The 12,458-nt window shown below is 38.8% G+C and overlaps 1 protein-coding gene across 2 annotated transcripts in view; it reads right to left on the minus strand.

Annotated features, from left to right (window-relative positions):
* Positions 1-1,451: 1,451 nt before the first annotated feature.
* The window catches only part of LOC140469506 (tumor necrosis factor-like), a 38,807-nt gene continuing 27,800 nt past the window's right edge, over positions 1,452-12,458 (minus strand). For both annotated transcript variants that reach the window (XM_072566083.1, XM_072566082.1), the window contains one exon: positions 1,452-1,949. In XM_072566083.1, the coding sequence (XP_072422184.1) occupies positions 1,570-1,949 (380 nt within the window). In that variant the 3' untranslated portion in view covers positions 1,452-1,569. The remainder of the gene's footprint in view (positions 1,950-12,458) is intronic.

The following is a 12,458-nucleotide window of genomic DNA, read 5'->3' on the forward strand; positions in this document are numbered from 1 at the left end:
CAACTTCAAATCTTAGTTGTTCAAAAGCAGAAACTGGATATTGCACAGCCAATGTCAGGAAAATTGCCATCAAGGTTTGCATAATGTACTGCTCTTTCCCATTTACAAACCACCACCCTCCTTAAACTATCTCCTCCAGTTATTCAGCTCTGCGAGGAACACCCATACTTCTAACATTAGAATTAATCTTTGTTCCTCACTTCCTCCATCCCACTTTCCTGAGCGCTATGCCCTGAAACTCTAAAATTCCCTCCCTTGTTACTTTCTATCCTGATTGAAACCATTCATGACAACTTTTTTAACCATGCCCGAGTTTTATGGTTTTGTGCTTTCATCACCTTCGTTGATGACTCGTTCGCCTGTGCTCTGTGAAACACTTTTATGATTGTCTGTATGTGAAGAGTGCTACCGAAATGTAAGGTTTTTTGATTAAACCTATTAGATTGACATTGTGCTTCCCCAACCATGAATTGTGCATTACATTATTAAACAACACATTCTTACAAGACCATAATCCAAGCAACTATCTCTGGCGATATCATAAATCATGCAAACAAAGATCGAGCAGTTTAATTGCAAAATTTCAGCATTTTAATTTGGAAATACATTGTGACTTTCAGGTCTGGTTTTAAATCCTGTATTTCTGTCATGTTAGTAACTAATTCCTGTAGGACAGTAGCATGATTTGAAACAGTGACTGTGCTGGAGGCCACACTGCACCTTTGGCAGTCTGAAGAGTAAGATCATGCATAAAGGTGATAACTGCCCCAGCTAAACCTGACTTCTGAAGGACAGAAATCAACCTACGCTTTAAATTGAAGTGTGAAAATTTCATTCCATGTTGGATTTGTTAGTTCACTTGACAGTTGAAAGCATAGTTTGATGTTCGAAAAAAGGTATTTCATGAACATTGTTTCAGGTGGCTTATTGAGAAATAATTCTGCAGTTGATTTCAGGCAAACTTGGATCCAGTGCAGAAAATAAATAATCTTTGATCAGGCATGCAAGGCAATTAAATTATGTCAATATTGAATTCTCAAACAGATGAAAGAATGCAGAGTTACAAAAGCTTGCCACATTTAATATTTTGCACAATTCAATTGTTTTGGAAATTACGGAGAAACTACAAGAAAATTCAGAGTTCTAGAATAGTTTTTTTTTAAAAAGTTAATCTTATTAAATAGGAAGAGTTGTTTTCTCTGGGATTAATTCTGTTCAATTTACAAATAGGTACAGTGCTCCACTCAGTATCAATAGGTGGTGTGCATAACAGGAAAATCTATTGCACATCTGTGAATTATTGTTTCCTGCTCATCTGCATACATTAATACTTTGCTTAGCTTGTGGAATTATCATCAAACAATGGAACAAAAAAATGAAATTATTGGAAAAGTAAAAAAAAACTTCATTGATATATAAATAGATAAATAGGGAGGTAGACAGCAAGATAGATAACTGAAAGGTTATTGAATCATTCAAAGAGCGATAAATAGCATAAGAGAAACTGTACAACTATAAATAACATAGAAACCGAGAATAGAATCAAATTTTCATTTGTGTTCCCTAGTGTTACAATCTATAAATGCCAAAGATATTATTATAGTTGTGATAAAAATCAACATATTCCATTGTTGTGGTGTTGATGTGTATATTATCTCCTTTCTCAAAGTAGAAGATAGCTGCTTGGGAGAGAGTTCTGGTCCACTTTCCGTGAGTCGCATTTTCACAAACTGATACACTGGTTACCAGCAGTTCTTTATCAAGTATTTTCACTTCTTTCTTGCACAAAGTTGTTTTCAACAATAAGTCCTCATTGAGGCACTGGCCTTTGAATGTTACCTGCACATAAACAAAATAATTTCCTTTTTCTGTAATATTATGTGAGCTGTTAATGCTGTCACCGCTGATCCATTCCAGCTTGGAACTGTCTCGTGTTACACTCTTCAGTCCTGAAAAATAACAAGGTGCAATTTGTTAATGTGTCAACTTGCCCTTCGTAATCAGGAAATTAAAATATGATGAGATTTCATTGTTGCAAGTGTGATTATGACTCCAAAACTTACATTGAAAAATTCATTTCACTCAGAGACGGACTGAAAATTGTATTTTCTACAGGTTACAGAAGAAAACACTGGAAGTTTTTTATATTGTAATGGCATAAAGGTATGCTTCATGTATCCCAACGAATTCACTTGAAATGGAAATCGTTAGCAAGTAGTGGAATATTTTTGACATGGTTTCCCATGACATTGCACATTGTCACTCACCCCACAAGGTGTGAACTTTCTAAAGGTTAACACAACCGTGACATTTATAACAGGTAACGTCTGCCACACCCACAAGCATTTTTACATGCAAGGCAACCTTCGCATGTAAATTCAGGGGTGGAACCTTGGAGCCTCATGACTGTGTACTTCTTTCACCTCTAGTAGCTGGGGTCAAGTCCAGGTCAGACAGATGGATGCAGATGCATATTAGGAAACACTAAAAGTGCAGAGTTAATCTGAACAGAGACGCAAAAGAATGGTTGGTGTGAGTAATGGACAATCATGGTATAAACTCCATAGGCTCGGGATTAGAGCGTAGGCTTCTTTTAAATTGTAGAAAGCTCTTTGGCCTCCTCAATTTAGCCTCCTACTCTGGTTATGCACTATTCAGCCTGGGAGAGTCACAATTGATATAAAGCCTGTTCACTGTACATGAACATGCAAATAAAGGAAGAACAATACTTGCCTTGCTAAATTGCCCATAGTTAGGTGCATTAGTCAGAGGGGATGGGTCTGGGTGGGTTACTCTTAGAGGGTCGGTGTGGACTTGTTGGGCTGAAGGGCCTGTTTCCACACTGTAGGAAATCTAATCTAATACCATCTGAAGAAGTTACATTTGTATTTGATACTTTCAAGACTTCTGATAATATAGTAATTTGCCAATACTAAAATGATGGCACCAAATTAAAACAAATAAACATAGGCCTAAAGAGTTTCCTCCTTGAGCCATTTTTTAACACAATGGATACCAAGAGAAATGCAATTAAAGAAACTCAAATGCAAGTCTCAATGAGGGAAATTCTAGAATGTTCAGTAAATTGTAATTAAACATTTGTTTTATTCTGAAATGACTCAAAATCTGGTCATTTTGTTGAAAGACCCTCTTAACAAACAGCATTTTCATGATGCTCATATTTCAGAGTCCGTAGTGATGTGGTCAGTTTTTTGCAGAGATTCAATTAGATGAAAGGTTTCAGATGGTAAAGACCACAGAGACCTGTCACAAATTGTCAGCACACTTGGAATGCACTTACGACTAAATTTCCTGGCCTTTTCAGATGCATCATGTGTGTCTAGGGGATTTAGTTTAGCTCAGTTGGTTGGATGGCTGGTTTGCCAACAGCATGGGTTCAATTACTGCACTGGTTGAGATACCATGGAGGACTTTCCTTATCAACCTCTCTCAACGCATGATATTAAATCTCTCGAATGAGAGAGCAGTCCAATGATCTGTTAAGACTTTATGCATTTAGGCACAAACATAAAGGAGATTTCAGGTCATTGGAATCCTTATACATTTCTCAAATTTCACTTTGTAGCAAAACTGTGATTAAAAGTCAGGTATTTACAATCAGACAGGGATAAACCAGCAAAAGAATGTAATATGGAAAAAATAATGTACTGCTTGTACTGGAGTCCCAATGTGTCGTACATAAAACAGTTTACTGGTCTGTCCCTCTCTTCTGGATGTACAAAAAAGTTCTGATATTAGGAACTTTTGATAAAGCAAATTACTTAGTGAAAATATGTTCAAAGTAATGAGAATATTAGATATAAATATCAAGTCTGCTAGAAAGACTCAGCAGTACATGTGTGAAAAGAAACAGAGTTGAAGGCTGAATCCTATTTTCTTTTGCTAAGTGCAAGTTGCTTTGGGTTTTTGGAAGGATTCTCACTGGGCCTCACATATCTTACCAAACTCACCTCATTAACTACTAACCTTGCCCTATGGCAAAGCCTCAGGTTCAATCCTAGCCCTATTTCACTGCTCTCTGTTCCCAGGACAATTCACCACTCAGCAGGTATCTGCTGAAATACCGGCATCCATTGCACCTGTGTTATTTCTAAATGCCAGCTGTGCAGCCAGAAAAAAACAATCAGTCTGGAGCTACCCCACACAGATCCTGACATTTGCCCCAGGCCTAGTAGATAGTGAGAGAATGGTGTCCCTCTTTGTGGACAGAGTCCTGGAGATTCCCCCATAACCAGCAGTAAAGGCCATCATATTCAATCATGCCAGTCTGTTTTGAGGTTGTCACCAAAGCACTCTCAGCCATTTGGGAGAATATCTAGTAGTGTAGGGAGGAGTTTCACCAGCCTAAGTGACACCATCTTCTCTCTGCTATCTCACACTCACAGTATGTCTGCCACTGTACCCACCTTGTATCAATACCAATGTTCACCAGTCTCACTGTTGCTTGCAACATCTTTCTCTTGTTCACCCCCTTCTCCGACACCGCTAACTCTGCAAACCCTCTGCATTGCTCACTTGCATTAATAAGGCATTTAACATGCTATAATGCCCATTGATTGACAACTTACCACTGCCTTGCAAACAAATCACCACGTCGCTTGTCCAAAGCATATAAGATAGAACAAGATGCTTCCAGTGCTAAGATAGACCTTGGTGGACTTCTCATCGGATTCTGTCACAAATCTCACCAGAGCCTACATTACTCAGAGCCCTATAAGATTCTGCCTATTGTTTCAGTTCAATGGTCTTTCAGAGCATGAGTGTGAGAAAACTGAGAATTTTAGAAGTTTCTTGATGGTGGGAGAGATTGGAAATGTGTATGAGTGTGTCTTTCATTGTGTCACATAATTCAATACATTTACTATTGAAAGACAAAAAGCAAATGTTTCGGAGTAAACCTTGACTTTGACAGAGGTCATAAAAAGAGCATACCACCCAATCCTTTCTTGCCTGTTTTGTTCTCCATGCTTCTCTTTGCTAATATCACCAAGTAAAGGGCATAAAGGCTTGCTATTGCTGTTTTTTTCTGTCCCACCTAAGGTCTAAGGAAGTGTGGTGTAATAATTTAAAAATGTGAATCTGGCTGGAAGGCAGTACAGAATCAATGTGGGTTGAAAACTCTGTTATAAACAGTTTTCTCATTGGAATCCTTTGCCAGTCCTATTCTGCTAAGAGGTCACCATGACTAATCACAATATTTAAATTCCCAACAATGACAACTTAACATTGGCTACCAAGCATTCCAGAATAGTAACTGATGAAATGTCATGAATCTGAAATGTTAACTCTGTTCTTCTCTCTACGGATGCTGACATGTTTCCAGGAGTTTCTGTTTTTTGTTTCAGATTTCTAACATTAGCAGCATTCTGTTTTGGGAATTATAACTCCCTCCTGCCTAACCTGTGAACTAGATCATCTCGACATTTCCCAGCCTCAGTAGAGATCATTGTTCCTCTGCTGATCCATTTAGTTCAGCATTACATCATAACTACTACAGTATGTGTCCTTTATGTATTTTTCTTAATTTTTAGATTTTGATATGCCCCCTCAATCTTGTTTTACATTTATGTTATTCACGAGTTTCACAGAATAAGTTTTTATACCGCACACAAATCCGAGAACGCGACATTAAAACAGAAACTGCTATAAATGGTTAGCGAGATTGTCTACCACTCTGGATTCACCATACTTTTATTCACCTTCATTGGAACAGCAATGAGACATTGAAATTTGTATTGGAAAATGTTACTGAAAGTGTTATTTTTGTTGAATAGGTCAATTTCACTCACTGCAACATTCATGATGACAAGAAGTGGATGCCACTGTGCCTTGAGTACACCTTTAAACATTTTCTTGTGGCTTTTACCAGTAGATGTGATGAATTACTGAAGCTGACTTCTCGTCATCAGTAGCCCAATGCTACATCTCAAGGTAAAAAGTGAGCTAAGCAGGACATAGATGCATTGCTTACAAGAAGCGCTCATTTCAGCAGAGAGGAAGTGAACACATACACTTACAAGAAATTTAAAGGAAATCTCCTGTACTTGCCTCTTCTGTGCTTGGAAACCATGTGGTTGATTTGAAAAAAAAATGACAGTCTGCACAATTGTCTCCTTCAAGAAACTGGAGCTGCACTCACACCTACCACTGTCTGAAATGCAACAAGTCAGGTACTATTCTGAAGTAATCTCAAGCTAGGTTTCCAACTACATCCACCAAATCATTAATTCTAAATCTCAATCAAATCTTAATTTATGGAAAATTTTAAGCCTGAAAATCTGAAGTAAATTTAAATGCCAAATGTACAGCTGGTCTGTTTCAGCATTGCACCTCTTAACATTCACTTATTTTTTTCACTTATCTGTGTGTTACCAGCATTTTCTGTTTGTAGTTTACAATAAATCACAAACAAAAAAAATCTGCTATTTCTATGCTCCTATACTGTATATATTTACAATCATCAAAGTACTTGTGGTATCCTGTCATAGGAAGTGTGTGAATAACTTTCACTGGAATGCAAGTGGAATTTTGATGCAACGGATGAAATGGAAAAAGGACAGAAGCATGAAAAGATCTCTAGTGAGGGGGGTCATGTTGAGTTAAATGGGATTGACCATCCCACAAGAAGCACAAGGATTATGATGCATGATTTGCTGACACCAACTTTGTGCTGCTTACTGTTTTAATTTCAATGTCCAGTCAAGGAGGCTACTGGGTAAGCTGAACATTGCAACAAGTGGCCAATATTATGAATGGCAAGCACCACTTATAATAATTCTACATTTCTTAAAGAGAAAGTGTTCTAGGAGTCATGCTGGAAGTGAATCTGAACTGGGAAACAGTACTGAAAGTACAACAAAGGGGAGAGTGAACGCCAATGGTTTTGAACACTGGACTGAGTCTTTTGGAAGAACTGAGAAAGAGGAAAGATGTTTACCACCTGCAAGTTGCTAGAAAGCCTTTCAGATAGAAACTCAGAAGACAGTGAAAGTGGCCCTGAAGGTCAGTGCCAGAAGTCAAGATCCTACCACCAGAAATGTCACTGCAAAATATTTATCAGATGAATGACCAAGATCAAGGTCAGCATCTTTAAGCAGCAAATTCTAGCAAATTCACCACCACTCTTGGACACTATTCAATCCAGCACCCTTATGTAGCAGTGTTGCAAGCCTGGTGTACATATCCCATGGGTTTCACACATGACCAGCTGTTCAACCATGACAGCTGCATTATCCAACAGACACCCTGCACAGCTGCAACACTTTTGTGACAGAAAGTGACAGACAAGCAGAGACAGCAGAAACTAACCAGAATGTGATCGCTGCACTAGCATGTCCTAGCCCTCATGGTGAAGATGATGTTGGGGTGGCATGATAACTCAGTGGTTAGCACTGCTGCATCACCCCACCAGGGGCATGGTTCAATTCCAGCTGCAGGCAACTGTGTGGAGTTTCCATGTTTCCTCTGGTTTCTTCCCACAGTCCAAAGATCTGCAGGCTAGATAGATTGGCCAGGCTAAATTGCTCCATAGTGTCCAGGGATGATCAGGCTAGGTGGATTAGCCATAAGAAAAACAGGAATAGGGTGGAGGGGTGGGTCTAGGTGGGATGCTCTTTGGTTTGGGCTCGATGGGTCTAATGGCCTGCTTTCACACTTTAGAAATTCTATGATTTCTTGAACGTCCATCAATAAGGTTGTGACCAAGGGAGGGTTTGAATTTAATCAAAATTAAACTTTCCACATATCTATTCCTAATTTGAACATTGCACTTCCCAAATCCCACAATCTCTTCTGATTTATATTATGCAGTTCATGAAACATGCAGCTCTTTCTTTGCTGACAACCTCCATCCCCACCTGTCAGCTGTCTCAAGCCCAGGAAAGTCTCATTAAAATCTGGGGCAGTTAATCACCCAACATACAGAAGAACTCTGCTGGCTTTACACAAGATCACTTATCTTTCATTCATGCTTATGGGTATCGTTGACTAGGATGTATAGCTCATTCATAGTTGCCTTTGAGAAGATGGTGGTGAACTTCCTTCTTGAAATACACCAAGCAGTTTGAAGCAGGTAGTTCCACATTGCTATTAGGAAGGGAATTCCAGGGTTTTGACCTAATGATACTGAAGAGTACCAATATATTTCTAGCTCTGGATGGTGAGTGGCTTGGAGGGAAACTTCAGATTTCCATGTATCCACTTTCCTTCTCCTTCTAGATGATACTACTCAAAGGTTTGGGAGCTGATTTATAAGCTGTGAGTCTTGGTGCATTTCAGCAGTGCCTCTTGTAGATGATGCACATTGCTGCTATTGAACATCACTGGATGTTCATGAAAGTAGTGCCAATCGTTGATCTCCTTTGTCCTGTGTTACAGCTGTACTGGAACAGCTTGACTAGGGTTGTGGCACAATTTGAAGTACATGCCTTCATTCTACTTCCAGAATGTTGCCCATAGCCCTTACTGTGTCCAGTAATTTGAGCAATTACTTTATTTTATATGGAGTGAATTGAATCGGTTGAATGCTGGCATCTGTGATGTTGGGGACCTCTGGAGGAGACTGAGTTGGGACTCCTGGCTGAAAATTGTTATTTTGCATTGATATGCTGGACTCTTCTATCATTGAGGATGGGGCTATTTGTGGAGCTTCCTTCTCCAGTAAATTGTTTAGTTGTTCGCCACCATTCTTGACTGGATGTGGCAAAAATTAGATTTGATCCATTAATTGTGAAATTGTTTAGTTCTATCTACAATTAACTGCTTTCCCTGTTTGGCACACAAGTAGTCCTGTTTTAAAACTTCACTAGATTGATACCTAACATTTGGGCTTGCTTGGTACTTTTCTGGGCATTCCCTCCTTCACTAAGAGAAAGTGGGGACTGCAGATGCTGGAGATCAGAGTGGAGGGTGTCATGCTGGAAAAGCACAGCAGGTCAGGCAGCATCCAAGGAGCAGGAGAATCGATGTTTCAGGCATAAGCCGAATTCGTGATAAAGGGCTTATACCCAAAACATCGATTCTCCTGCTCCTCGGATGCTGCCTGACCTGCTGTGCTTTTCCAGCACCACACTCTCGACACCCTTCTCCACTATTCATTCTTCTAGCGTTCACACCCAGTCTTGATGGAAATTGTAAACTGGGAAATATGCTCAACCATGGGGTTACAACTGGTGTATTAATACAATTCCACTGCTGCTGGTGTCCTAAAGCATTTCATGGATGCTAAGGATTTAGTTACTAGGTCTGTTTGAAATTTTAGCCATTTCCATAGAATCCCTATGGTGTGGAACAGGCTATTCGACCCAACTTGTCCACACTAACCCTCCAAAGAGCATCCCATCCCCTTACCCGATATAGTGGAATAGTGATTGCTCAGTCTGAGGTTTAGAAAGGTCAGCTTGCAATCATCCATAATCCAACTGCTCTTATTCCTGTGAACTCTCCATGAGTGTAGTGCTTCTCTTACATAGACATAGCCCCACCAGAATCTCTACATGGACCCATTGTAATGAGCAGAGCCTCTTTTATATAGACTACTCAGCCTCATTTAAAAGAAGAACTCTTCTGTCAGAGGTACTAAGCTCATCTGCTTCACAATGGTATTTGCATTTTTATAGTCACTTTACTATGATAAAATATTTCAAGCACACCATAGGAACAACTTACCTTGTACCACATAAGGGCTCATTGGATTAGATGATTATCAACTTGGCCAAAAGCGTTAAGTTGTAAGGAATTTCTTAAAAGAGAACAGTAAGGTCAAAAGACAGAAATATTTAGTGAAGGAATTCCAGAGCTTAGAATTAGGTAGCTGAAGATATGACTGCCAAGGGTGGGACAATGAAAACCCAATAAAACAGTGAAATTACAAATTCACCACAAATCATGCTGTTCATTACATAAGTCCTGGTGGGACACCATGATTAAGGACAGGAAAGTCACGATGTCTCCCAGTCCCCACTAATTGTCCCCATATATAGATAGCCTTGTTATAGTTTACTTGACTGAATTGCTGTGCTCTCTAAGGTTGCTGACTTAATCAGTAAATGTTAAGTATTATATTGCAATTTGTTTCAAAAACTGAAAAAAAACACAAACATTAAAATGCAATATCAAAAGTGAAACTTCTCATGAGTAATTCATGAACATAATGAAACTTTCTGTAAAATGTGCTTTGATATCCAGGAATATTTTTTCATTGGTTTGAGTTATTTAATTTTTTTTAAATTATCAATTCAAAACTGTGCATTAATACATCTCGCTGGTTGTCTCAAACTTTATTTTGGATTCTCAAAGAAATGTGGCAGCATCAAGAGATGAAGAGTTCTTGCCCATTCTATACCACAGAGGCAACACTGCCAGAAGATTTATAGTTCCTGATTTCCACAAGAACTGCAAAATCTTATCTTGCCCCACCAGTAACACATGAAGACATACAGGTATGTTAAAAGGTAGAATTAAAATATGTATAATATAGAAGTATTAAAGAAGCGCAAATTTTAAGGGCTTTTGTGGTCTAATTATAGTGTCCTTACCTCTTGGCCAAGAGGTCCAAATTCAAGTCACATTTGCTCCAGAGGTGTATAATGACATCTCTGAATAAATTGATTAGAAAATATCTATAAAACCATGTTGCAGTTAATTCAAACAAATTTCATTTATGGATTTCATATACAGCTTATTATTGCTGGCTGACTCTCAACGTTATGGCATTGTGGGTCAACCCACAGCAGGTGCCCACCTTCCCGATGGCAGCTTGGGATGGGCAATAAATGCTGGCCAGCCATCAATGCTCATATCCCATAAATGAATGAAATAAAAGGTACCTATCATGTTCTGCCAAATATAAGCATTTCAGTCTTTCTGTAGTGCTTCACATGGGATTAGAAATTATTATCACGGTCAATTAATTAAATCAGTTGGAAGAAGATGATGAGATATTACTTTGTACCATGGTGGTTGCACTTGCGATTTTCTTCACCCCTCTATTTTAAGAAGTTTAAGTCAGGTTGTTTTGCTGCCTTTGTTAAAATAGGGATAGATATATGGATATCATATAAACTCTCATAATGTTGGTCTGTTCCCACTGCTTTCAAGTTTGATGTTTCAGACTTCAAAGGTGAAAAATATTCAAATTGTTCAGCAGATTGATCTAACAATTGAAATGAAAGATGAAAGTTTCAGTGTGAGCGTTCTAATTTGAATAGTTGTCCACACTCCAGGGCAAAGTAACCTTCTCCAGTTCTTGTGTTCCTGAAAACTCAGGTCTAACATCATGTTTCAATGACATTGAACACCTTCTCCATCTCAAAACAAGTTAAAAATGTAGGCTAGTTCTTGTCGGTCATGCAGTTTTTCTTTCAATTCAATTCACTCAAACCCTTAAGGATATCTAAGCAAATGGCTGAGATATATATTATAATAATTTCCTTCGTTGAGTGTTAAAGGTTGGATACAAGTCTGAATTCCCAGTTAGCCCTTACCTCCAATGTTTGGTGAATTGATACAGCTGACCTACTAACTTGGTGAAGCTGGCCCAACAAATGACTATCACCTATTTTGCTGAGTTGAAACAGCCACAGTGAATATGTGCATAGCTACATATTCTTTCTGTTGCAAAAAAGGGGCCCTGTTTATTAATAGATGTAATTTTTACATTGTCACACTGCAGGCCTGACTGAACCTAGCTAAACCTACTGGTTCATTTCCGAAGGCAATGTTCCTGACCAATTAGAATTAAACTGCCCAATGTAAAATCTAAACAATGCCTGATGGTTAACTTTCAATCAGCATTAGTGGGTGCACTCTCCATGGCAATGCGTCTACCAATTAGAGTCCACTTGACAACCAATCAGCACTATCCTCTCACACAGTATATAGGTTTCCCCTTGAGTTTGAATTTTTGTGAAATATCCTATGAGAGCAAGATGAAAAAATTTAACAAAATGTGTATTTTTCATCAGTACTCATATTTGCATATATACTTAAAAAGAAATGACATTTTCCTTGTCCATGAGTCATGATACATTATTCAGGGTCTGACCTTTGCTCAGCACCTCTGCTGTAAAGTATTCAGAGATGGGAAGTGAGTTTTCTGCTGAGTTGCTTTGATTTCCCCTGCCTGACTGTAGGAAAGTACCTAGCTTCTCCTTGCACCCCCCCCCCCCCCTCACCGATGTCTCCACTGACATCAAGAGACCAGTGCTGGGTGAACTGTGGGCACAGCAAGTTGGGGAAGTCACAATGTTGCATGTAACCAAGCATTGATTTAGGGAAAAAAGAACAACTTGCAGCAGCAATTATTGTGTAGGAAGCAAAACTCAGGCAAGATAAATATTTATATGCATCAGGTTTTTTATCACATGGGTATACTGTTGGACCAGATAACAGGATTAACTTGTAAATGCTGTTAACCTGCACAAGCAAGGAAATAGCCT

The sequence above is a fragment of the Chiloscyllium punctatum genome, chromosome 49 (genome assembly GCF_047496795.1).
Source record: "Chiloscyllium punctatum isolate Juve2018m chromosome 49, sChiPun1.3, whole genome shotgun sequence".
Taxonomy (NCBI): Eukaryota; Metazoa; Chordata; class Chondrichthyes; order Orectolobiformes; family Hemiscylliidae; genus Chiloscyllium; species Chiloscyllium punctatum.